Here is a 27,280-nt window from a genome sequence, read left to right as displayed (position 1 = left end):
TTCGGAGGTTTATCTAGTTACCGAAAAAAATTTGTAATTGACCCCTGCAACCGAAAATAATTTTTCCAGAACCATTTAAAATTTTTTAATTTTGTCGAAAAATTTGTCCACCTATTTGAATTTTTTTCTGGAAAATGCGTAGGATTTTTTAGGTATGTCTATTCACCAAAAATGATTGTAATTGATCCCCTCAGCTAAAAATAATTTTTTTAGAACGATTTGAAATTGTTTTTTTCGCTGAAAAATTTCAGCCGCCTATCCCCTGTCGATTTTTCTTAAAAATTTAGTTTTTATTTCTAATAAATTTGTTTGACGCTCTACAAAAAAGTTGTTTAATACTTTTTCGTAGGTACCCATGAGCCGTACTTCAGAAAAAGGTTTCATTGAAATATATTCACTATTACAGGAGTGATGACGGTTTGAAAATTGGACCATTTTTACGTGGTTTTTCTCACTTTACGGAGTCAAGGAACAACTTTTCGAATATTTTTGGAATTTCTACATATTCTCCACTAAAGTACGCGTCGTTTGCATTTTGAAACATTAAAATCCTTCAATCCGTTGAGAAGTTATGACGTTTTAAATATTCGCATGAAATTTCAGGGTAATTTTTGTGACCATATATTATATTTTCAATCAAAAATTTTTTTCTCAAAAGTGTGTAGGGTTTCGAGGGTATGTCTATTGACCAAAAATGATTAAAATTGACCTCCGCAACCAAAAATAATTTTTCCAGAACTATTTGAAATTTCTTTCTTTCGCCAAAACATTTCAGTTCATACTCGAATTTTTTTCTCGAAAATGCGTAGGAATTCGAGGGTATGTCTGTTGACCAAAAATGTTTTTAATTGACCCTTGCAACTGAAAATATTTTTTCCAGAACAATTTGAAATATTTTAATTTCACCGAAAAATTCTAGCACCCATTCGAATTTTTTTCTCGAAAATGCGTAGGATTTTTTAGGTATGTCTATTCACCAAAAATGATTGTAATTGATCCCCTCAGCTAAAAATAATTTTTTTAGAACGATTTGAAATTGTTTTTTTCGCTGAAAAATTTCAGCCGCCTATCCCCTGTCGATTTTTCTTAAAAATTTAGTTTTTATTTCTAATAAATTTGTTTGACGCTCTACAAAAAAGTTGTTTAATACTTTTTCGTAGGTACCCATGAGCCGTACTTCAGAAAAAGGTTTCATTGAAATATATTCACTATTACAGGAGTGATGACGGTTTGAAAATTGGACCATTTTTACGTGGTTTTTCTCACTTTACGCAGTCAAGGAACAACTTTTCGAATATTTTTTGAATTTCTACATATTCTCCACTAAAGTACGCGTCGTTTGCATTTTGAAACATTAAAATCCATCAATCCGTTCAGAAGTTATGACGTTTTAAATATTCGCATGAAATTTCAGGGTAATTTTTGTGACCATATACAGGGTGTTCGACCACCCCTGGGAAAAATTTTAATGGGGGATTCTAGAGGCTAAAATAAGACGAAAATCAAGAATACCAATTTGTTGATGGAGGTTTCGTTAAAAAGTTATTAACGTTTAAAGTTCCGCCCGTACTGAATTTTTTTCTTGAAAATGCGCAAGATTTTGGAGATATGTCTATTTACGAAAACTGATTGTAATTGACCTCCGCAACCGAAAATAATTTTTTTAGAACGATTTGAAATTGTTTTTTTCGCTGAAAAATTTCAGCCGCCTATCCCCTGTCGATTTTTCTTAAAAATTTAGTTTTTATTTCTAATAAATTTGTTTGACGCTCTACAAAAAAGTTGTTTAATACTTTTTCGTAGGTACCCATGAGCCGTACTTCAGAAAAAGGTTTCATTGAAATATATTCACTATTACAGGAGTGATGACGGTTTGAAAATTGGACCATTTTTACGTGGTTTTTCTCACTTTACGCAGTCAAGGAACAACTTTTCGAATATTTTTTGAATTTCTACATATTCTCCACTAAAGTACGCGTCGTTTGCATTTTGAAACATTAAAATCCATCAATCCGTTCAGAAGTTATGACGTTTTAAATATTCGCATGAAATTTCAGGGTAATTTTTGTGACCATATACAGGGTGTTCGACCACCCCTGGGAAAAATTTTAATGGGGGATTCTAGAGGCTAAAATAAGACGAAAATCAAGAATACCAATTTGTTGATGGAGGTTTCGTTAAAAAGTTATTAACGTTTAAAGTTCCGCCCGTACTGAATTTTTTTCTTGAAAATGCGCAAGATTTTGGAGATATGTCTATTTACGAAAACTGATTGTAATTGACCTCCGCAACCGAAAATAATTTTTTTAGAACGATTTGAAATTGTTTTTTTCGCTGAAAAATTTCAGCCGCCTATCCCCTGTCGATTTTTCTTAAAAATTTAGTTTTTATTTCTAATAAATTTGTTTGACGCTCTACAAAAAAGTTGTTTAATACTTTTTCGTAGGTACCCATGAGCCGTACTTCAGAAAAAGGTTTCATTGAAATATATTCACTATTACAGGAGTGATGACGGTTTGAAAATTGGACCATTTTTACGTGGTTTTTCTCACTTTACGCAGTCAAGGAACAACTTTTCGAATATTTTTTGAATTTCTACATATTCTCCACTAAAGTACGCGTCGTTTGCATTTTGAAACATTAAAATCCATCAATCCGTTCAGAAGTTATGACGTTTTAAATATTCGCATGAAATTTCAGGGTAATTTTTGTGACCATATACAGGGTGTTCGACCACCCCTGGGAAAAATTTTAATGGGGGATTCTAGAGGCTAAAATAAGACGAAAATCAAGAATACCAATTTGTTGATGGAGGTTTCGTTAAAAAGTTATTAACAATTAAATTCAAAAATTTCAAATCGTTCTGGAAAAATTATTTTCAGTTACGGGGGTCAATTATAATCATTTTTGGTGAATACACATACCCTCGAAATCCTATCCACTTTCAAAAAAAAAAATCGCGTAGGTGCTGCAATTTTTCGGCAAAAAAAGAATTTTACAAATCGTTCCAGAAAAATTATTTTCGATTGCGGGGGCCAATTGCAATCATTTTTTGTCATTACACATACTTCCGAAATCCTACCCAATTTCGAGAAAAAAATTCCTTACCGAAAATCTAATTAGGTGCCTAAATTTTTCGACGAAAAAAAAAAAATTTCAAATCATTCTAAAAACATTATTTTCGGTTGCGGGGGTCAATTGCAATCGTTTTTGATGAAGAGACATACCCCCGAAATCCTACCCACTTTTTAGAAAAAAATTCGACAAGGTGTTACATTTTTCGAAGGAAAAAAACAATTTCAAATCGTTCTAAAAAAATTATTTTCGGTTGCGGAGGTCAATTACAATCAGTTTTCGTAAATAGACATATCTCCAAAATCTTGCGCATTTTCAAGAAAAAAATTCAGTACGGGCGGAACTTTAAACGTTAATAACTTTTTAACGAAGCCTCCATCGACAAATTGGTATTCTTGATTTTCATCTTATTTTGGCCTCTAGAATCCCCCATTAAAATTTTTCCCAGGGTTGGCTGAACACCCTGTATTATATTTTCAGTCAAAAATTTTTTTCTTGAAAGTGTGTAGGGTTTCGAGGGTATGTCTATTGACCAAAAATTATTATAATTGACCTCCGCAACCAAAACTAATTTTTCCAGAACTATTTGAAATTTCTTTTTTTCGCCCAAAAATTTCCGTTCATACTCGAATTTTTTTCTCGAAAATGCGTTGGAATTCGAGGGTATGTCTGATGACCAAAAATGTTTGTAATTGACCCTTGCAACTGAAAATATTTTTTCCAGAACAATTTGAAATATTTTAATTTCACCGAAAAATTCTAGCACCCATTCGAATTTTTTTCTCGAAAATGCGTAGGATTTTGTAGGTATGTCTATTCACCAAAAATGATTGTAATTGATCCCCTTAGCTAAAAATAATTTTTCCAGGACGATTTGAAATTTTCGAAAACGAAGACCCATTTTAAAGAACCTTATTAGGGTTTTTTGATACTAGGCATATATTATGGCTTGCATCTGCTATCCTTTCAAAAGCAGTGTTCACGACTGTAAGGTCCCCTAGTTAGAATATCTTTCTAAATAGAATTGCTTCTATTTATTTCAACCGAACGTGGGAATGAAATTGTGAAAAGATCAACCGGTAATCGTTTCGATCAATTTCTATGGGGATGTTTTATTATCCCCCGATCGATTACAGTTACCCTACACATTTTGCCGCCGAATTGCTTCATTTTCATAGCATGCATGGTCGTAACTTACGACCGGAGAGCGTGTATCCATGTTTTCCCGAACAACATGGCCGACCTCACAATTTTAACCACGTAATGAACCTATTAACCGTGCGCTACTATCGGTTGGCTACGTACAGAAATTCGTTTCGAAGATCAAAGGCCGGTAACGGAAAAATGCGATGCTCGTAGATCGTTGCAGTTTTCGTTGAGTTACGCAAGCAGGGAATAATTGATCGTGCAAGAAAACAGGAAGCACGCATGGTAATAGAATTTCAATAATGCTCGGGGAGATGAAAACTCGATATAGCACTGGATCGTGGGACGCAAGAAGCGCGAAACCGCGGATCGCAAGGGACGACGAACGAGTAAAAAGGGCGCAGGGTAGCCCTCGAGCCACATCGCTCGAGTCTATTATAGATTCGACACGTATGCTCACACGTCTAGTCTCGGTATAAGCGAAACATTCCATTCCCTCTTCTTATCGATGCTATCGCGCGTCCTTCGAAGAATCCTTTAACAGTTTGTCCGCGCTTTTTAATCGACAGATCGTTCGAATCGAGATTATATCGGAGGTACTGTTAGTCCACGATAAGTCGCTAGGCTGGCAATCAATCTCCAGACCCTACTTGTTTGCTCTCAGAGTATAATAAAGAGGACTAGTACTTGAAGCCTTTGGACCACCTTTCTTATTTGCCCCTTATATAACACGACAAAAATTTTTTAAAATAAATGTAGATTGCAAATAAATCTATCACATAATATATACAAAAACTCATAAACTTAATTAATATTAAATTATACGAGACATCCTGCGTATAGTCGATGGGATTCTACACAGCTAAATTGTTCCATTTTAATTATTTATATCTTAAAATGTATCGAGTATCTACACTTAATATTTTATATACACCAACAGGGACCTCTCTACTATCGTTCTACAAAAGGACATTGAAATCAAAGGTGTACAGTTCGTGACTTTTTCCTGTTGAACCAAATTATCGATTCGAAAACTATCGCATAGTATACACAAAAACTCATGATCTGAATTAATAATATTAAATTATACGAGACATCCTGCGTATAGTCGATGGGTCTCTACAAAGCAAACTTATAATTGTTCCATTTTAATTATCTATATCTTAAAAAGTATCGAATATCTACATTTAATATTTTATATATACCAACAGGGACCTCTCTACTATCGTTCTGCAAAAGGACATTAAAATCGAAGTCGTACAGTTCGTGACCTCTTGTTGGACCAAATTATCGATTCGAAAACTATTTCATAATATACACAAAAACTCATGATCTGAATTAATAATATTAACTTATACAATCATCCTATGAATAGTCGATGGGCCTCTATAAAGCAAACTTATAATTGTTCCATTTTAATTATCTATATCTTAAAAAGTATCGAATATCTACATTTAATATTTTATATATACCAACAGGGACCTCTCTACTATCGTTCTGCAAAAGGACATTAAAATCGAAAGCGTACAGTTCGTGACCTTCTCTTGTTGGACCAAATTATCTATTCGAAGACCGTACAAAAATAACATCAACGACGAAATAAAAAATCGAAACGGTAGCGGCGCAAAAGGCCATCGCGAACATAAAGCAAAGATAACGGAAACGAGGTATCGCTCGAAGGACGCAAATGTTGTCGCCGGTTACGAATCAAAGTAGCGGCCATTAAATTCAAGAGTTACGATAACAGGTAGGGCCTTTTTCATCGCCCGCGTACTGCAACGTATCGCCATTGTTGCGAACGAGCAAGACAATGGACAAACATCACGCCGTGGAAGGGAAGGAACAGAACTGACGGAACGAGAGGAGAACTCGAGTTCTACGGACCGTCTCCGTGGATGGCCCCTGCGGCTGTCCATTAGATCGAACGTGCACGATAGGCTCGGCTACAATTGTTGCGTTAACATCGCGTAAAAATTACCCGGGGCTGCGATGCGCCGAGTCAAATAGACGTGGACGCGAACACCACGAGCGTGGACTAATAACGAACCGTACAGCGACGGTTTAGAGTCTCGCCGATTCCCGCGAAACGTAACTTTGCGTCGGGGCTCCTTAATTCGAGCCTCAAACAGATAGAATCGCGACGCAAACAAAGGAAAATGACCGCCTATTTGGACTAGAACCGAGCACGGTCGTACTGTATCTTTACGTGGACGTCGTCCGCCCACTTGGTAATTATGATGTCACCAGGGACGTTCCTGCGTTATTGGTCGCCCAGGTGCAAAAATAACATCGCCCTTGTTAATATAATATTACGAAGGTAAGAATTTGATATGCAGTATTCGATATTCTGAAAATATTCAACATTTTTGCACCCCCGTCAGGAACGGCCCTGGATGTCTGTGAGCGACGTGTATACATATATATTATTATTATTAAGTGCAAACAGTACTATAGATACACTGTCTCTCAAAAGATTAAAGTATCCTTAGATCATTATAGAAATATTTTTAAAGATTTGGATCTAAAAATTGATGGATTCTAATTTAAGAATGATTTTACCATCGAGTTCAAAATCTTAGGATATTTATAAATTATAAAACCATTGGGTAGTCATGCAGTATAGGGGAAGTAGCTCCAATGATTGTGACCTTCATATTATAGAGGACATTTTCCTAATTAACCTTCAAAAGGTTTTGGACGTCACTCGTTGTTTGTTACAATGTTATTGACAACAAAGTTTTGGTAATTATACCGTATAAAGGAAACTCCAATTACCGTGACCTTGACGTACGTTGCGGAGGACACTTTCCTAATTAACTTTCAAAATATGTTAGCCATTGCTCGTTGTTTATCACAAAGTTGTTAACAAAAGGGTCTTATTTTTGAAATCGTTCAACACACGTACCATATACGCCAGCATTTTCAAGAAACTCGTTCCACCACAATATCATATACTCTGGGACAAAAAGATAGCATACCTTACATTTTCCCATATTTTGTGTTAAAAACTGATTAAAATAGATATTTTCTTTTACTGATAATTCAGAGCATGTCTGTGTATACAATTTACGAAATATCGTCCACAACATATACTTCGATAGGATTCTAACACAACAAATGTAAATATTACTGTTCGCAAGCGGGACAAAATGATAGCACATGTAGTAAATCTACGCTTTCCAGTTACACTGAAGCTCGCAAATTGCGAACATCAACCTCGGAACATAGTTAATAAAGTCCGTGATATTATTTCGTGTTGTATATTTGTTCAAAAGAGGCGAAATATTATCAAAAATGGGTCGTGGAAAGAGATCGAACGCGTGTGAAATGGACACTATAATAAAATTGAAAGAAGAACAATAGTCAGTGACAAAAATAGCAAAAATTATGAATAGAAGTCGAAAAGTAATAATGAATTTCTTGAAAAATCCGGAAAACTATGGTAAAAAGAAGAGTTCTGGACTTCCGCAAAGTCTAAATGCCCGGGAACGACGTGCAATACTAAAAGCAGCATCAAATTCTAAGATGACTGCAAGGCAAATTGCTTAAAGTGTTGGCGTAGACACTAATATAAAGAATGTGAGACGTGTTTTACAAAAATGCAAATACATAACACGAAGAAAATTGAAGAAAAAGTCTTGATTAACTGTGCAACATAAGATGAATCGATTACACTTTGCGGAAAAGAATATTCGTATGCGAAAGAAATGGCGAAGAATAATATTTACAGATGAAAAGAGGTTCAACTTAGATGGACCTGATGGTCTGGGTTACTATTTTCATGATATGCAAAAAGAGGAACAGTTTTTGAGTCGTCGGCAAATGGGAGGTGGTGATGTGATTATTTGGTGCGGTATCGGGTACTATGGTAAAATGGAAATCATAACAAGAAAAATGAATAGCAAAGTGTATTGGGAAATGATTAAGGAACAAATAAACACGTACACCACCAGAAGTGCTGGAGAGAAGATTATTTTTTAACAGGATAATATCGCAGTACACACTGCAAAAGTAGTAAAAGAGTACTTTCCTCGAGAAAAAATTCACGTTTTGGATTGGCTAGCAAGGTCACCCGACCTTAACATTATTGAAAATTGTTGGGGAAATCTTGCCCGAGCTGTATATGAAAATGACAGACAATTTGGAAATATTACCGAATTACAGAAACGTATTCAAGATGAGTGGGAGCAAATAAAGCAAAAAACTATTAAAAAACTCTATAAATCTTTGTCAAAGAGAATGATGGCTGTTATTAAATGTAAAGGAGGAGCCACAAGATATTAAGCATTAAATATCATTCGTTGATTTATTGTTACACATAATTTTAAGTTAAATGTGCTATCATTTTGTCCCACTATATTTCCTTAAAAGTTCTTTTTTTTTAAATAAAATTATATAGACTGGTAAAATTCAATTCAATTTAATTTGTGTATGTTTATAGAGGTATTTTGCAAGAATGTATAAAAACAAAACCTTGGTTGTAATGTTAAATAAATAAAAATTACATTAATTTTATAGTGTGCTATCTCTTTGTCCCGGAGTGTATTACAGTCCGAAATCGACGTACTCGTTGCTTCATCCGAGCCGCATTAACGATCAACGTCGGAAGATCGAACGTTTCCATTATCCGGAAACTGCCTTATCGGCACATATTAGTTCGGTTAATGAAGGCTTCCACTGTGCATCTAGGTTTACGTATCGACTATACTTTTCACGACACCGCTATCAATTCCTTCACCGGTTGGAATTTCGTCCTAGCGCGACACGAAACGATTCGCCCCGTACGTTTAAATTCTATTAAGGCTCATTATCGCGAGGCGTCTCGTTTGAAAGGCGGCGCCATCGCCGCGCGGAATTTATTACGCTGCAACAAAGTGATACAAAGACCGCGTATACGAGCGTGAAAAAGTGCATAATGGAATGTGCATACCGCGGTAATGCTCTGTTAGGGACAGTCCGTGCGTATCATCTTTCCTTCGAGCTGCGACCAGGATATTAATTAAGCAATTTCTCCCACATGCTTTGCGTACATTATGCAGTCGTCCCAAATATTGGCACTGTACGCAATTTCGTACATAAATATACCTGCTGAAAGAACTGTTCTTTGTATATATTTTCATTTATTTGACCATGGGTTCAACGAACTCATGGTGTCTATTATACAAGGATAACAGTTCATTGCCAAGGCGAACTGCTTTTCACACTCGCCTTCCTTCAACGGGTGAATCGTACAGTTTACAAATCGGATCTTCAAGCTTATAATAATATATTCATACGATTAAATATTGAAGTATTTTAATTATACAACCCATAACCCTACAGTTCTAATATATATTGTCTCGTTTATGTAAAATGTGTTTTAAAACCATTTTGAATAGCGTAAGAGAAAAGGCTATGCAAACATTGGGGCACCCTTGTTTAGCGTTCAAGAACGACACTTACAAGTATCGTCGATCGTTAGAAGTAACGCAAGTTTCGATCGTTCGGGATCATCGATCCGTAATACCGTGAAACGTCACAGCGAAGAAATTATATTATAGCCGTAATTATTAATAATTGCCCGGTTCGCAAGGGGACAGGTAGACAAAGACAAAACAACATTATCGCCGACTACGCGGTGACTCGCTTTCACAAAGAATGTAAAATTACTTCACTCTGCCCGTCGACTTTTAGATATAATTAGCCCGATGGAATCGTTCCATTACATTTACTTCTCGACCGGGGGATACATAGAAATTTTTTTTTTTTACCAGGAAAGCAATTACCAAAGAAACGATGGCGTTACGAACTACGTACAAAAGAAACCGCACCAGAAACGCTCGTTACCTCGGCAACTTTTACCGAAAGTATCATAAATTTAATGCATTTTACAATCACGCGCCCGTTTTCTTCATTACTCCGAACGCAATAGGAGATTTAGTTAATATCGCGTTATCCGCGTAATAGGTCGTTTAATTTTAATTCCGACGCAACTTTAACTTTAATCCCGTGCTATCTTAATCGGATGCAATATTTCCATCGTCAACGGATTGAATTGTACTTATCTTGAATTTCGAGCCGGCAATTATACCCAACGGTGGATATTCCGACGACTGATCGAGACTTATTTCAAGATCACAAACGATATTTATGTACTTTTTTAAAACAACTCTCGTCGAACAATTTTAACGTTTGACTCTTTTTCGGTTTATCTGATAGTTGTATGATACTAATGAAAAATAAAAAGCAGCTAACTGGTTCTATTTTATGTGCCTGATTGCACAAAATAATAGAGAGTAATTATAAATAAAATAAATACATTGGTATGTCAAAATATCTCGCCATATTAATTGAGGGTTAAGTTCAAGGAGATCGTGGACATTCGGATAATGCTTCTAAAACTATAAAAATAGAAGACCTTTCAGTACTATAAAAAGCAGACCTTCGGGCCTTTGTGTCTCTAAATTCAATCGTTGCAAACGATACGTCGGATTCTGTTATCCAATCGTTCGTTAATAAATTGAAATCTATCGGAAATATTGGCACCTTTGTTCAGAGCTGTTGTCACTCGAGTTCGTATAATTTCCAAATGGCACATTTCCATCGCGTAACACAGCCATAGATATAGTTGACTACCAACAGTGATTATTTCTAGTTACTACACAATTGTATTGTACATTTATATTCAGTTAGCCTATATGTTTTTACATACACTCCCGTCCATAAGTCACCGGACACTTACTCGTTTTCAGCAAAATAATTAATAACACATGGATACAATTCTCTGGCTTGATTTTATTGTTGATTTTGTAATGTTAAGTTATTTTACGATAAAGAAGTAGTGGAGAAATGTTAAATATCTTATATTTTCTTTTCGTCAATATATCCGCCGCGTACGACTATCACTGCTTGGACTAGTCACGGCATCCTGTCGAGTAACTTTTTTAATTTTTCTGAATTTATTATTGCCCAACTTTTTTGTAATAGTTCCCATAAATGCTTTTTTGATTTTGGACACACTTTGCGTACGTTTCTGTCTATTTCTTCCCATAATTTCTTTATTGAATTAAGATCGGGTGATTGCGGAAGCCATACCATAATTTTCAATTCATAATTATTTTCTAGGTCTTTTAAATAATTTGTACAAATTTTTGCGGTGTGTTTGGGATCATTGTCCTGCATAAATATAAAGTTTCGTCCTATTAAGCGTTTACCAGACGGCACTGCATGGTCATGTAAAATTTGCAAATTCTGTTCTTTCTTTAAAATTCCCTCGATTTGCACTAAATCACCAGTTTGATTTGTCCCAAAACAATCCCATACCATCACAGACTGACCCCCATGCTTAACGGTTGATACAATACAATCGGGAATTAATTTTTCAGTTTGTTTCTTACGCACATGGATTCGTCGTTTTGTACCAAAACCTCAAATTTCGACTCATCGGTCCACAACACCTTTTCCCAATCTTCAGCAGTGTAATCTTTATATAATTTTACCCACTGCAGTTTTTTTTTCTTATTTTGAGTATTTAATAACGGTTTTTTAACTGCAACACATCCGCGAAGCCCTGCTTGCAGAAGTCGTCGCTTAACTGTTGTACCAATTGGATCCTCTCGATCTTTGTTAACTTCTGCCGCAATTTTTGTTGATTTCTGTTGAGAATAAATATATTTTGTATCTCCAAATCGCGATTTTTCTCTGCTCGACGTCGGTCCAGGTCAGGTCCTAAAACCCATAGGTTTGCCGACCATTTGGCGACGCTTATACAGGGTGTTCGGCTACCCCTGGGAAAAATTTTAATGGGGGATTCTAGAGGCCAAAATAAGACGAAAATCAAGAAAACCAATTTCTTGATGGAGACTTCGTTAAAAAGTTATTAACATTTAAAGTTTTGCCGTATTGAATTTTTTTCTCGAAAATGCGCAAGATTTCAGGGGTATGTCTATTCACCAAAAATGATTGTAATTGACCCACGCAACCAAAAATAATTTTTCCAAAACGATTTGGAATTTTCTTTCTCCGTCGAAAAATTTCACACATTCTCGAATTTTTTTTTAGAAAGTGGGTAGGATTTTGGGGGTATGTCTATTCACAAAAAATGATAGTAATTGACTCCTGCAACCGAAAATAATTTTTCCAGAACGATTTGAAATTTTTTTTTCTTGTCGAAAAATTCAGGCATTTAATTAGATTTTCAGTAAGGAATTTTTTTCTCGAAAGTACGTGGAATTTTGAGGGTATGTATAATGACCAAAAATGATTGTAATTGACCCACGCAACCAAAAATAATTTTTCCAAAACGATTTGGAATTTTTTTTCTCCGTCGAAAAATTTCACACCTTCTCGAATTTTTTTCTCAAAAATGGGCAAGATTTCAGGGGTATGAGTAATGACCAAAAATACTTGTAATTTGCCCCTGTAACTAAATATAATTTTTTTAGTATGATTTGAAATTTTTTTTTCTTGTTGAAAAATTCAGGCATCTAATTAGATTTTCGGTAAGGAATTTTTTTCTCGAAAGTACGTGGAATTTTGAGGGTATGTATAATGACCAAAAATGATTGTAATTGACCCACGCAACCAAAAATAATTTTTCCAAAACGATTTGGAATTTTTTTTCTCCGTCGAAAAATTTCACACCTTCTCGAATTTTTTTCTCGAAAATGGGCAAGATTTCAGGGGTATGAGTAATGACCAAAAATACTTGTAATTTGCCCCTGTAACTAAATATAATTTTTTTAGTATGATTTGAAATTTTTTTTTCTTGTTGAAAAATTCAGGCATCTAATTAGATTTTCGGTAAGGAATTTTTTTCTCGAAAGTACGTGGAATTTTGAGGGTATGTATAATGACCAAAAATGATTGTAATTGACCCACGCAACCAAAAATAATTTTTCCAAAACGATTTGGAATTTTTTTTCTCCGTCGAAAAATTTCACACCTTCTCGAATTTTTTTCTCGAAAATGGGCAAGATTTCAGGGGTATGAGTAATGACCAAAAATACTTGTAATTTGCCCCTGTAACTAAATATAATTTTTTTAGTATGATTTGAAATTTTTTTTTCTTGTTGAAAAATTCAGGCATCTAATTAGATTTTCGGTAAGGAATTTTTTTCTCGAAAGTGCGTAGGATTTTGGGATACGTCTATTCACCAAAAATGTTTGTAATTAACCCACGCAACCAAAAATAATTTTTCCAAAACGATTTGGAATTTTTTTTCTCCGTTGAAAAATTTCACACCTTCTCGAATTTTTTTCTCGAAAATGGGCAAGATTTCAGGGGTATGAGTAATGACCAAAAATACTTGTAATTTGCCCCTGTAACTAAATATAATTTTTTTAGTATGATTTGAAATTTTTTTTTCTTGTTGAAAAATTCAGGCACCTAATTAGATTTTCGGTAAGGAATTTTTTTCTCGAAAGTGCGTAGGATTTTGGGATACGTCTATTCACCAAAAATGTTTGTAATTAACCCCCACACCCGAAAATACTTTTTCCAGAACGATTTGAAATTTTGAATTTAATTGTTAATAACTTTTTAACGAAGCATCCATCAAAAAATTGATATTCTTGATTTTTCCCAGGGGTGGCCGAACACCCTGTATAGCCAGGTTTTTTCTCCGTTTGTAGTTAGTAGTGCGACAACCCTGACCTCGAAGAAAGTTTTCCAAGTATTTTGTCGCCTCCATGTCTTATACCTTCTCATACCGTTTTCAACAAATTATTTTTTTCTTTCTGCATGTAAGCGATTGAGATAAATCTGTCACAACGATAGATCCTCAATAATTTCATCCTCCTGTTTCGTTTACTTAACGTTTATATGTAGCGGTCTTCATTTTCTGTTGATTTTCTGGGCTGTCCAGTTCGTTTTTTATATTCAATAGTATTAGTATCTATTAACTTTTTCACTGTATCATGCACTGTTGATTTCGGAATTTTAGTTTTTATCGCAATTTCCCGCACAGAATAGCCTTCTTTAGCAAAAGTAATAATACTCGAACGCTTTTGAACGGATAATTCTTTTCTAAAACTGCTCATACTGATCACTTGCACTGTCAAACTTGAAATGAAGAAGAAACAGCGATTTCGCCTTCGCAGCTCCATGCTTATCTCTGTTTAGTCTAGAACTCCTCTTACAGTGTTTATAAACCCTTTATAATGTTCTAAATATACATAGTCCTCTGATGGTTTGAATGTCCAAAGCGAACAATATATCTCAACATGGAAACCTAACGAAATAAGTGTTTACGTATGCAGTTCCTTTTTTAAACGTTTATTTAAATAACTAATATTTATTTCTATTTTTACGTACCGAAATTATCGTAAAATACCTAAATATTACAAGATTAACAATAAAATCAAGCTAGAGAGTTGTATCTGTGTTTTAATCATTTTTTTGCTGAAAACGAGTAAGTGTCCGGTGACTTATGGACGGGAGTGTATTTCTGTATCTTTCAAAATATCGGTATATTAGTTCGAGCTAGCTATGTCTACGTGACTGGGTGTTGAAAATTGATAAAAATTCGAAACGTTAGACCGAAGTATGTTTTCACGCGAAGTGGCCATATAAGGCACGTGTTGTTTCTTCCGCTTCGGACCACGGTCCGCGGCGCATGCCGCGAAAGTCGCGATACTTAGCGCACGTGCCACGTGCATTCTGTTCTCCGGATACACGCGTAGCATTACGTCTGCGCCAGACATCGACGTGCAGCTTGACGTCCTTTGGATGCACCCTTCCTGATCTCTTCAAGTCGTTCCGCACGCGTCGCTTGGACGAGCACGATGCGCCGCGGCCAGCGATGGAGGCGGCGCAACGTGTTTCAAAACAACAACCTGACCGCGAAAAGCCTACTCCATACACGTTTCTGTTGCAAGTTAAATACAATTATTCGCGCTACAATAATAACAATTACACGTACAACCTTCAACTGGTATTATTTAAAGGCAACTGTTATCAACGTCCTCGCAATATATTGCTGAAGAATAAAAAGCAGCGACTTTCTTGTATAATTATTTTATACACTTGATTGCATAAAATTATAGAGTATTAATTATGTTATGAACCGTATAATATCAGTTTTCTTTAAAACTATCTGAGCGTGGAAAAACTAGTTTATACTTTGAAATTGTTATAATCGTATTTATAATTAACACTAGATTTACGGACTGAGCCAATTTGACTAATTTCGAATTTTGTTGCTATATATGTAAAAAACTTGAATATTATTTTTTAAGAATATATGTTGGTTTTTAATTCCGTAATGAATTATACATAAATATGAATTCCTTTCCTCGACTTATCCCCTAATTTCGTATTGTCGAATGTGGTATATCTATTTTTACGGTTGTGAGCCAATTTGACTCATAAAATGATTTAACAGTTAATTGCTTTGCAAATGAAGTTTCTGGCCTACATAAAGAATCAGAATTTTAACACCAATTACGCGTAAACATTCGTGTTCAATCTTGTCAATTTATTAGTTAGCTGGGGTCAAAAAGTGTCTTATTTACCCACCTTTTTCATTATTCCGTTTTATACATCGCGTGTGAACAGAGCATTTTTAGCGAAATAATATAATTTCATAAAATCAACTTTTTGCTACAAAAATTTTGTCCACCAAGGTAATTTCGATATTTATTTGTAAAAGGTATTTCAAATTACGCACGGAAGAATTATCAAGTTCAAGCATCATGCAAGAGAAATAAATGTAAAAGTCTTTGTGCTAAATGTAATAAAAATGTTTGGGGAAAAAGTATTTCAAAAACGGAGTTTATACAGGGTGTTCGGCCACCCCTGGGAAAAATTTTAATGGGAGATTCTGGAGACCAAAATAAGACGAAAATAAAGAATACCAATTTGTTGATGAAGGCTTCGTTAAACAGTTATTAACGTTTAAAATTCCGACCGTACTGAATTTTTTTTCTCGAAAATGCGCAGGATTTTGGGGGTACGTCTATTCACCGAAAATGATTGTAATTGACCCCTGCAACCGAAAATAATTTTTCCAAAACGATTTGAAATTTTTTTTTTCCGTCGAAAAATTTCACACATTCTCGAATTTTTTTTTAGAAAGTGGGTTGGATTTCGGGGATATGTCTATTCACCAAAAATGCTTGTAATTGACCCCCGTAATCGAAAATAATTTTTTTAGAATTAATTAAAAATTTTTTTTTTCGTCGAAAAATTTAGGCACCCCCCTGTCGATTTTCCTTAAAAATTCGTTTTTTATTTTTAATAATTTTGTTTGACGCTGTACAGAAAAGTTGTCTAATACTTTTTTGTAGGTATCCATGAGCTCTACTTCAGAAAAAAGTTTCAGTGAAATATATTCACTATTGTAGGAGTTATGGCTGTTTGAAAATTGGACCATTTTTATTGGGTTTTTCTCATTTTACGGTGTCAAGGACCAACTTTTCGAATATTTTTGCGATTTGTACATGTTCTCCACCAAAATACGCGTAGTTTACTTTTTTGAACATTAAAATCGTCCAATTCGTTCAGAAGTTATGACGTTTTAAAGATTCGTATGAAAATTCGAGCAGACATTTCTGGCCAGAAATTACATTTTCGGTAAGGAATTTTTTTCTCGAAACTGAGAAGGATTTCGGGGGTATATCTGTTGACCAAAAATGCTTGCAATTGACCCTTGCAACTAAAAATAATTTTTCCAAGACGATTTGAAAGTCCTTTTTTTCACCCTAAACTTTCAGCACTTACTCGAATTTTTTTCTCGAAAGTGGGTAGGATTTCGGAAGTATGTGTATTCATCAAAAATGATTGTAATTGACCCCCACAACCGAAAATAATTTTTCCAGAACGATTTGAAATTTTTGAATTTAATTGTTAATAACTTTTTAACGAAGCCTCCATCAACAAATTGGTATTTTTGATTTTCGTCTTATTTTGGCCTCTAGAATCCTCTATTAAAATTTTTCCCAGAGGTGGCCGAATACCCTGTATGTAAAAAATTTTTTTCAATGAAATTTTTAATAATGAATTCATTTAAATTGATTTAAAACTGTTTCTTTTTTACAAAAAACTTCAATTTTGTTGTATGAGTCAAATTGGCTCAGTTCCAGAAAAATAGGTATACATATAATCAACACTAATAAATCTAGTGTTAATATAATACTCTATTATTTATACAATAAAGTCATATTAAAATTACGGATCAGAAGCGTTACAATTAAGTTTCCATAGCTCAGAATGATTATGAATATTCCACCGTGCAAATACTGCAAATCATTCTTCCCCGCAATTGCAATTTCATTCATATATATGTAGAACGATTCCGACACGTTTCTCGTTAAGTAAAATATTTGAGCGTGTAACAACGCCAGTTTTACGTTTCAGGACAAGTCAGAAGAACGATTATTTTCATACCCTCTGAGCTCATTAATGTTTCAGGACAGAAGGATGCGTGCACGCTCGCTGTTTAAATGTTAATTACGGATAAGAATTAGTAGAACCTAGCGAACGCGTTCACGTGCCTGAGGAAAAGAAAAGTAAAACGTATTCGTGTTAGAAAGCGAGGGCAATTAGTTCTCTCATATAGCTACATTCTGCTGACGGTGCAATTATGTCAAGAACGTTGGTAATAATAAGCGTACAGGTTTCCTTTAAAAGAACCGATTAAGAGATATTACGTGCGCTGAAAAATTATTCGAATTGCTCACCGCATAACTTAATGCAATTCTAGGAGAGAGTAATGTAACGTATGGGAGGACGATAACGTTGATGACTCCGAAGAAAAATGTGTGACGAAAGCTGCGCGTCGATGCTGGCAATAAACGTTCGAAGTATTAATCATATGGAATGCATGAAATTGCTATATTTCTCTAGTTAACCTTTTCGCACCAACTTCTTTATTGTACTGTACGTGGATTTTTAAATTACGATTCTAATACAAAATAATTAATTTGGTAAGATATTTTGACACCTGTGTTCTATATAAGTGACTAAGTTTCTTTTATGAACTATGTGTAAATTATGAGTGTTTGTTTTTTTTTCACTAAAATTGCGACGTTGGGTAACACGAGCACCTAAATACTACAGTACGTTTACGATCGATGATTCACTAACATATTGAAATACGTATCTAGTTCAAGGGCAACGTTCTTGCCTCACAAACGAACATTATGACGCCTCTGCAATTCGATGAAATAGTTACGACCTTCAACAGCGACTACGTTCGTGCCAACGCTCGATTAGGTTTGGAACTATATCTTTTTTTGCATTCAAACACTATTAGAATATTTTACACACTGATCGAGTATCTGGGATGTTTGTCGTTGTTCGATTGTTCGTACTTTCTTAAGCTTGAATTTCATTTAATATTCTGACCGACTTCGACAAGGCGAACTTTGATCAGGCGATAAACGAACGAACCCAGACAGAATATATTTCACGGTACGTTTTCTTACGTAAATCTTTTAAAATGTAATACATACGTTTCAGTCATTGCTTTCATCGTAAACTGTTACGCTAGAGCTCTTTGCTTTCCCGGCAGAATTAGAATTTCAATAAATGTAACAATAAACCACCAGACCACGAGCCTCCATTTTGGTACTGCCTTATTGGCCATCGTTTTTCGTTCGCACGCTCCGCGATACCATTCAAATATGTAAGAATCTCGAGTTAACGGACTGCACGAGCCATTGAATTCGTACGACTTGCCCTGAATGCTTAAGACTGGGAACAGAACCATAAATCTCGAACCGTTCGCAATTTCATACGCAGTGGGTCACAGCAGGATTCGAACAGATACAATTTGTCCATTCGGCGACAGCTAAAAATTACAAATATTTAACATTTAAAAAATCAACCAATATTTTATCGTTAGAAAATTAATAAAAAATATCTTTCTGTTGATCCTGTTAGGTTTTCAACTAAAAACCAAGCACAAAAATTAATCTCATTTACTGATCTCTTATTCTGATGAAGAGAGATGCTATATCTTGCTGTGTATATTCCCTCGTAAGATTCGGTTTCCTGTTTATACAGGGTGTTCGGCCATCCCTGGGAAAAATTTTAATAAGGGATTCTAAAGGCCAAAATAAGACGAAAATCAAGAATACCAATTTGTTGATGGAGGCTTCGTTAAAAAGTTATTAACGTTTAAAGTTCCGCCCGTACTGAATTTTTTTCTCGAAAGTAAGTAGGATTTCGGGTGTATGTCTATTCACCAAAAATGATTGTAATTGACTCCTGCAACCGAAAATAATTTTTCCAAAATAATTTGAAATTTCTTTGTTCCGTCGAAAAATTTCACACATTCTCGATTTTTTTTCTCGAAAGTGGGTAGGATTTCGAGGGTATCTGTAATGACCAAGAATGATTGTAATTCACCCTCGTAACCGAAAATAAATTTTCCAGAACAATTTGAAATTTTTTTTTGTTAGTTACCTAATTATATTTTCGGTAAGGAATTTTTTTCTCGAAAGTGCGTAGAATTTCGGGGGTATGTGTAATGACCAAAAATTATTGTACTTGACCCCCGAAACCGAAAATAATTTTTTTAGAACGATGTGAAATTTCTTTTTTCCGACGAAAAATTTTAATATCCCCTTGTTGATTTTTCTTAAAAATTTGATTTTCATTTCTAATAAATTTAGTTGACGTTGTAGGGAAATGTTGTTTAATACTTTTTTGTAGGTACCCTTGGGCTTCGCTTCAGAAAAAAATTTCAATGAGATACCTTTACTCTTGTAGGTGTTATGGCCGTTTAAAAATTTGACCAATTTTAGGGGGTTTTTCTCACTTTACGGTGTGAAGGAACAACTTTTTCAATATTGTTAGAATTTCTAAATATTCTCCATTAAAATACGCGTTGTTTGCATTTCTAAAAATTAAAATCCTCCAATCCGTTCAGGTGTTATGACATTTTAAAGATTCACATTTTCAGGGATGCATTTCTGGCCAGGAATTATATTTTCGGTAAAGAATTTTTTTCTCGAAAGTGCGTAGGATTTCGGGGTATGTCCATTCACCAAAAATGATTGTAATTGACCCCCGCAAACGAAAATAATTTTTTCAAAACGATTTGAAATTTTTTTTTCCGTCGAAAAATTTCACACCTTCTCGAATTCTTTTCTCGGAAATGGGCAAGATTTCAGGGGTATGTGTAATGACCAAAAATACTTGTAATTTGCCCCTGTAACTAAATATAATTTTTCCAGAACGATTTGAAATTTTTGAATTTTATTGGTAATAACTTTTTAACGAAGTCTCAGTCAAGAAATTAATATTCTTAATTTTCGTGTTATTTTGGCCTCCATAATCTCCCATTAAAATTTTTCCCAGGGGTAGCCGAACACGCTGTATAAAGATGCAATAAGACCTCGCATAAATACAAGGAAGTATTAGTCTCCAACACCACAGTTTGTTAGCTTTCAGTTGTTCTGTTCGATTGCAGTTCAGTTCTCTTGGAAAAGTCATAATGTAAAGGGTGTCTCTTTCCAAGCGTAGAAAATAAAGTATAACGATTATTGGAAAGCTGAATCTGAGTATTTTATTTAATAAATCAACTTCTAATAGATCCACCATCGCATCTTCGATTGCAGCTTTCTCGAATTACGGAAATATCGGTTCGAATTGTTTCCGTGAAAACTCCAATCGAAGATTGGGGTTTTAATTACGAAACAAGACACGTGTACAAGCGTGGAAAATTTAGAGCTCGTACTTTCATTTTTAATATGCGGTTCGTTCGACCGTAGAATCACGGAAGATTTCTCTGGTTTATGGGAAATTTAAAGCGCAGTTACTGAAGCATCGAAATTATCAGTCATCCATAAACTTTATAGCTCGATGAACATAAAATATACCATGATCTTGCGCGAACATTGGCTGAGCTAATGACGTTCAATTTTTCATCGATGACAAACAAGTGTATGCACACACGATTTTTAAACTTATGATATTAAACCGGACAGAGATATTGTCACTGTTTACAGAAATTCTGCAATTAAATGCATAATACAATTACTGGTCCTTTCCAATTATAATATATTCATTCATAATTCTCATAATACCGCTATCTCTCTAACTATAAAATATTCCTTTAGTAAACACACACGAAGATGAAAATTTAACTCCTGAAAGTGAAATCTACAGTCAGTCTCGTAAGTATTCGTACCCCCGTTACTTGTAAGAGAAATTTGTTGAAATCAAAAGATGCATTTAAAGTTTTGCAATAAATTTTTTATTATAAATGAACACATGTATAAAGTTTATCTATACCAAATTATAATAAAACTGATTAACTAATAACAAAAATATATTGGTTTTACTCTGCGTAGTACATAATAACAGTCCACAAAGTATTCGTCCCAATGTAGATTTTGTCAAAAAATCGCATATTATGGTAACTTTTTTACTTTTGATTAATTTTCAAGTATTTCGTGGGTCCACCTTTGTGCCTTATTACATCGTTTAATCGATTTGACATACTTTCTACCAGCTTTAAAGTGATATTTGTTTCAATACTATTCCAAACTTCCACAATTTTTTCTTTTAGCATTTGTTTATTGGAAATTTCATGCTTGCGTAGTTTTTTATCTACTTCCGCCCATGAATTTTCTATAGGATTTGTATCTGGATTCTGAGGAGATGTACGTACAAAATGAGGGTCGTGGTAAAGTATCCATTCACGAACAATCTGAGCAGTATGCTTCGGGTCGTTGTCATGTTGCAAATAGTAGTCTTGCTTTTTTGAGTATATTTTTATAATTTATTTTATCCATAATTCTATCGATAAAGACAAGATTTCTCACTCCGGATGCTGGCATGCAGCCTCAAACCATCATGGAGCTTCCGCCGTGCTTTACAGTTGGCTGTAGATTTTTTAATTCTAGTTCTTTATTAAGCTTTTTCTAAACTTTTCCCCTTTCGTCACATACAACAATATTAAATTTCGACTCATCTGAGAAAATAACTTTTTTCTAAAAGGTATTACTTTGACTTCTGTACGCCTTCGCAAATGTTAATCTCTAACTTCTGTTAATTTTACTAATGAAGGGCTTCTCTTTCTCGGTGTTCGACAAGTTTCAACAGAAACTTTCTGATTGAACATGTCGTTACACATTGTAGCTAACTTAGGCTAAGTTGAGGATTTCGTTGCACTTCACGAATTATAGTTTTTCTTTCTCAAACTGTTAAAATCTTTGGTCTTTCAGTACGTTCGTTATTTAACAAACTATCACTTGATTGTATCCGTTTAATGATGAATTGGATAGTCGAGTTACTTCTGCCCATTGTTTATGCTATCACAACATAATTTGTGCCCTCTTAATGTAATTTAAAAATTATTTTACGCTCTTCTATAGTAGCCCCGGACTATTTTCGACTCATTTCTTATTACTGATGTTATTTTGACACAATATCGAACTAGATTAATTTGTTGGCACTCACTAAACTAACTGTGAACTGTGGAAATTATTTTCGATGTATAATGATATTCGAAACAAAAGAAAATGGACTTTGCTAAGAATGGTACGAATACTTTTGTGGACTGTTATTACGTACTATGTAGAGTAAAATCAATATATTTTTGTTATTAGTTAATCAATTTTGTTATAATTTGGTATAAATAACCTTTATACATGTATTCATTTATAGTAAAAAGTTTATTGCAAAATCTTATATACATCGTTTGATTTTAACTTTCTTCCATAAGCAATGAAAATATACGAATACTTATGGGATTACAGTAACTCGCATTGAAAATCGTACAGGTTGTATCGTAAGAAATACTGACTCGGTATAATTATGGGATAAGAAATTTGGTCGAGAATAAATTCGTAATCTACAGCTTAATGTTTGGTTATTTCTCATACGAAGAATAAAAAATTAAACATTATTCTTTATTGATGAAAAAAGCAATAACAACATTATGCGTCAAATCATCGTCACATTCAAAATCCTACTGCGTAATAATTTTGCGTTTGTTCGAACAAATGCCACACAATGTTTTGCTTTTCATTTGTTTCTCTATTCATTGGCTGCAGTCGAATGTCATTGTACAAGTTCAAGACGGTTTTTCGACTAAATAATAATATGAAATATGAGGCAAACGATGGTGGCAGAACATGAACTTGAGATTTATCATTTTAAAAATAATAAATCATATAGAGACATTGCTAAAATGTTAAATAGAAGTGCTTCTACTATACAATATACAGGGTATTCGACCATCCCAGGGAAAAATTTTAATGGGAGATTCTAGAGGCCAAAATGAGACGAAAATCAAGAATATCAATTTCTTGACAGAGTCTTCATTAAAAAGTTATTAACAAAATTAAATTAAAAATTTCAAATCATTTTGAAAAAATTATTTTTGTTTGCGGGGCTCAATTACAATTATTTTTGATCATTATACATACCCCTGAAATCCTAACCACTTTCAAGAAAAAAATTCGAGTAGGTACTGATATTTTTGGACGGAACTAAAAAATTTCAAATCATACCAAAAAAATTATTTTTGGCTGCATGGGTCAATTACAAGCATTTTTGGTGACTAGACATATCCTGAAATCCTACGTACTTTCGAGAAAATAATTCTTTATCGAAAATATAATATGTGGCCAGAAATGTTTACCCGAAATTTCATGCGCATCTTTAAAACACCATAACTCTTGAACAGATTGAAGGATTTTAATGTTTGAAACTGCAATCGACGCGTAATTTGGCGAAGAATATGTAGAAATACCAAACCTATTCGAAAAATTGTACCTTGACACCGTAAAGTGAGAAAAACCCTTAAAATTGGTCAAACTTCGAAACGGCCATAACTCCTACAATAGTGAAGGTATCTCATTGAAATTTTTTTTTGAAACGGAGCCCATGGGTACCTACAAAAGAGTATTAGACAACTTTTCTGTAGGGCTACAAACAAAATTTTTAAAAATGAAAAACAAATTTTTAAGAAAAATCGATAAGAGGTACATAGGTGCCTAAATTCGACGAAAAAAAAAATTTCAAATCGTTTAGGAAAAATTATTTTCTGTCGCGGGGGTCAGTTACAATCATTTTTGATCATTAGACATACCCTCGAAATCCTACCCACTTTCAAGAAAAAAATTCGAGGTGTGTTCGACAAAATTAAAAAGTTTCAAATCGTTCTGGAAAAATTATTTTCGGTTGCCGGTGTCAATTACAATAATTTTTGGTGAATAGACCTACCCCAGAAATCCTATGCACTTTCGAGAAAAAAAATTCAGTACAAGCGAAACTTTAAACATTAATAACTTTTTAACGAAGCCTTCATCAACAAATTAGTATCCTTGATTTTTGTCTAATTTGGCCTCCAGAATCTCCCATTAAAATTTTTCCCAGGGGTGGCCGAACACTCTGTATAATAAAACGCTATAAAGAAGAAAATCGTTTCAGAAATAGAATAAAAATTAATCCGATGAAAAAAAAACCAAGGCTGATGAACTTTGGGTACTTAGAAAGGTAAAAAAGCATCCCAAATTAAGTGCTCCGGTTATTGCGATTGGCATTAAACAATATCTAGGAAAATCCGTGAGTGTAGAAAATGTTAAACGAATTTTAAGAAGAAATCAATATGTACAATGGTCGTATAGCCCAATCAAAGCTGTTTGTAACTGCCAAGAGTAGAAGACAAAGATTAGTGTTCGCTAAACGTTATATAAATAAAGACTATAGTTTTTTGAAAAACGTCATCTTTACGGATGAAAAAAAATTAACACTTTTGAAAATGATGGTAAAATAAAAATTTGGCGGAAACCGAATCAAAAGTAGAATTGTTAAACACGGAAAGGGCATCGTTATAACGTAGGAGTTGGGAATTTGGAATTCATTGACGGAAATATGGATAAGTGGTGTTATTTAAATATTTTGAAAACTCATTTGAAAGATAGTGCACATAAATTAGGATTGTCAGACTTATTCATGTTTTACGACGATAATGACCCGAAACATGCATCAAGGATCGCTCAAGAATGGCTGTTGTACAACTGCCCTAAAGTTATTCACACACCGACTCAATTACCTGATTTAAATATCTTTGAGCATGTTTGGCGTGAATTAAAATTGCAAGTGAGTAAGCGTGAAAAATCAAGTAAAAATCAATTAACCAGTTAGCTGTGGCGCCCCCTTTTGAGAGCGCGCACCTATATGTGTCGCGAAAATCGAGCAATGACGAGTATACTCGTCAATCACAGAGTAACTGTCGCTCTTAAAATATTGGATCAAAAAGATGGGTTTATTTTATAAAATTGTCAATTTTATTACTAATATTTACTTATTTCGTTAACATAAACATATATTACATACATATTAAACAAAAAACGCAAGAAAAATTAATCGGCCATCAATGGGCTCAGCGCCTAGTCAGCGTCACGCATTTGTCCCGTGGCGGACCATCCCTGAAGGAACCCTATCATAAATCAGTTTTCCGACTTTTGCTTTTGCCGCTTTTACACCAACATCTAAAAAACGCTATCATCACACATAAATAAATTCGTTATGCGAACTGATAAACTGCTTCAGCCGGTGCATACGGAGACGCATGAGTTCATCTCAAATTATTCATATTTTTTATTTATTTGTTTTATTCCGGCCTGGCCACAAAATATTCTAAACATCTTGAAATTGGAAAATAAGTTTTATTTTTCACAAAAATTACAATTTAAATAGCCAATGGTCACTATTTTTTACGCATGACGAGTATACTCGTCATGACACAAAATCCTGCCACTTCTCCATGACGAGTATACTCGTCAATCACAGCTAACTGGTTAACCCATTTGCATCTAGAGGCTAAAATAAGACGAAAATCAAGAATATCAATTTCTTGACTGAGGCTTCGTTAAAAAGTTATTAACAATTAAATTAAAAAAATTCAAATCGTTTTGGAAAAATTATTTTCGGTTGCAGGGGTTAATTACAATCATATTTGGTTATTACACGTACCCCCGAAATCCTATCCACTTTCGAGAAAAAAATTCGAGTAAGTGCTGAAAGTTTTGGGTAAAAAAAAAGACTTTCGAATCGTCTTGGAAAAATTACTTTTAGTTGCAGGGGTCAATTGCAAGCATTTTTGATCAACAGACATACCCCCGAAATCCTACTCAGTTTCGAGAAAAAAATTCCTTACCGAAAATATCATTTCTGGCCAGAAATGTCTGCCTGAATTTTTATGCGAATCTTTAAAACGTCATAACTTCTGAACGGATTGGACGATTTTAATGTTTAAAAAAGCAAACAACGCGTATTTTGGTAAAAAATATGTACAAATCGCAAAAATACTCGAAAAGTTGGTCCTCGACCCCGCAAAATGAGAAAAACCCCATAAAAATGGTCCAATTTTCAAACAGCCATAACTCCTACAATTGTAAATATATTTTAATGAAACTTTTTTCTGAAGTAGAGCTCATAGGTACCTACAGAAAAGTATTAGTCAACTTTTTTGTGGGGCGTCAAACAAAATTACTAAAAATGAAAAAGTAATTTTTAAGAAAAATCAACCAGGTGCTTAAATTTTTTGACGAAAAAAAAAAATTTTTAATTAATTCTAAAAACATTATTTACGGTTGCGGGGGTCAATTACAATCATTTTTGGTGAAGAGACATACCCCCAAAATCTTGCGCATTTTCGAGAAAAAAATTCCGTACGGTCGGAACTTTAAACGTTAATAACTTTTTAACGAAGCCTTCATCAACAAATTGGTATTCTTGATTTTCATCTTATTTTGGCCTCTAGAATCGCCCATTAAAATTTTTCCCAGGGGTGGCCGAACACCCTGTATACGCTCAACTTTCTTGGTCACTATCACCGGAGCCATATGCATACGCTCAATTTTGTTGGTAATTATTATTCGTCTTACAGGTCCATGTATTTAAAATTATAAGAAATAGTTTGGTTCAGCCTGTCATAAACCGGAGGCTAAAATATCAGGCACCTTTGAGATCTTACCAGCTAAGTGCGATTGAACAATAAAATAATTAAACCGTACCACTGGTATGAAAGGATCAAGGTGCCGCGATGATCAGTGGCCGAACCGAATGTTTACGTTAGATTAGAAAATATAGATAACTATATTCATTTTCCAACCA

The 27,280-nt window shown here is 34.3% G+C and overlaps 1 protein-coding gene across 2 annotated transcripts in view; it reads right to left on the bottom strand.

Annotated features, from left to right (window-relative positions):
• Positions 1-27,280, bottom strand: part of LOC143344630 (uncharacterized) — a 93,619-nt gene that overhangs the window by 42,067 nt on the left and 24,272 nt on the right. The window contains exon 1 of one of the 2 annotated variants that reach the window (XM_076770866.1): positions 7,127-7,176. The exons of the other annotated variant lie outside the window; for it this stretch is intronic. Coding sequence (XP_076626981.1) covers positions 7,127-7,141 — 15 coding nt within the window. The 5' untranslated portion in view covers positions 7,142-7,176. Of the gene's footprint in view, positions 1-7,126; positions 7,177-27,280 lie in introns of those variants that run through there. 2 annotated transcript variants of the gene reach the window in all.

This window comes from Colletes latitarsis, chromosome 8 (assembly GCF_051014445.1).
Source record: "Colletes latitarsis isolate SP2378_abdomen chromosome 8, iyColLati1, whole genome shotgun sequence".
Lineage (NCBI taxonomy): Eukaryota > Metazoa > Arthropoda > Insecta > Hymenoptera > Colletidae > Colletes > Colletes latitarsis.
This window is presented reverse-complemented; position numbering and strand designations above follow the sequence as displayed.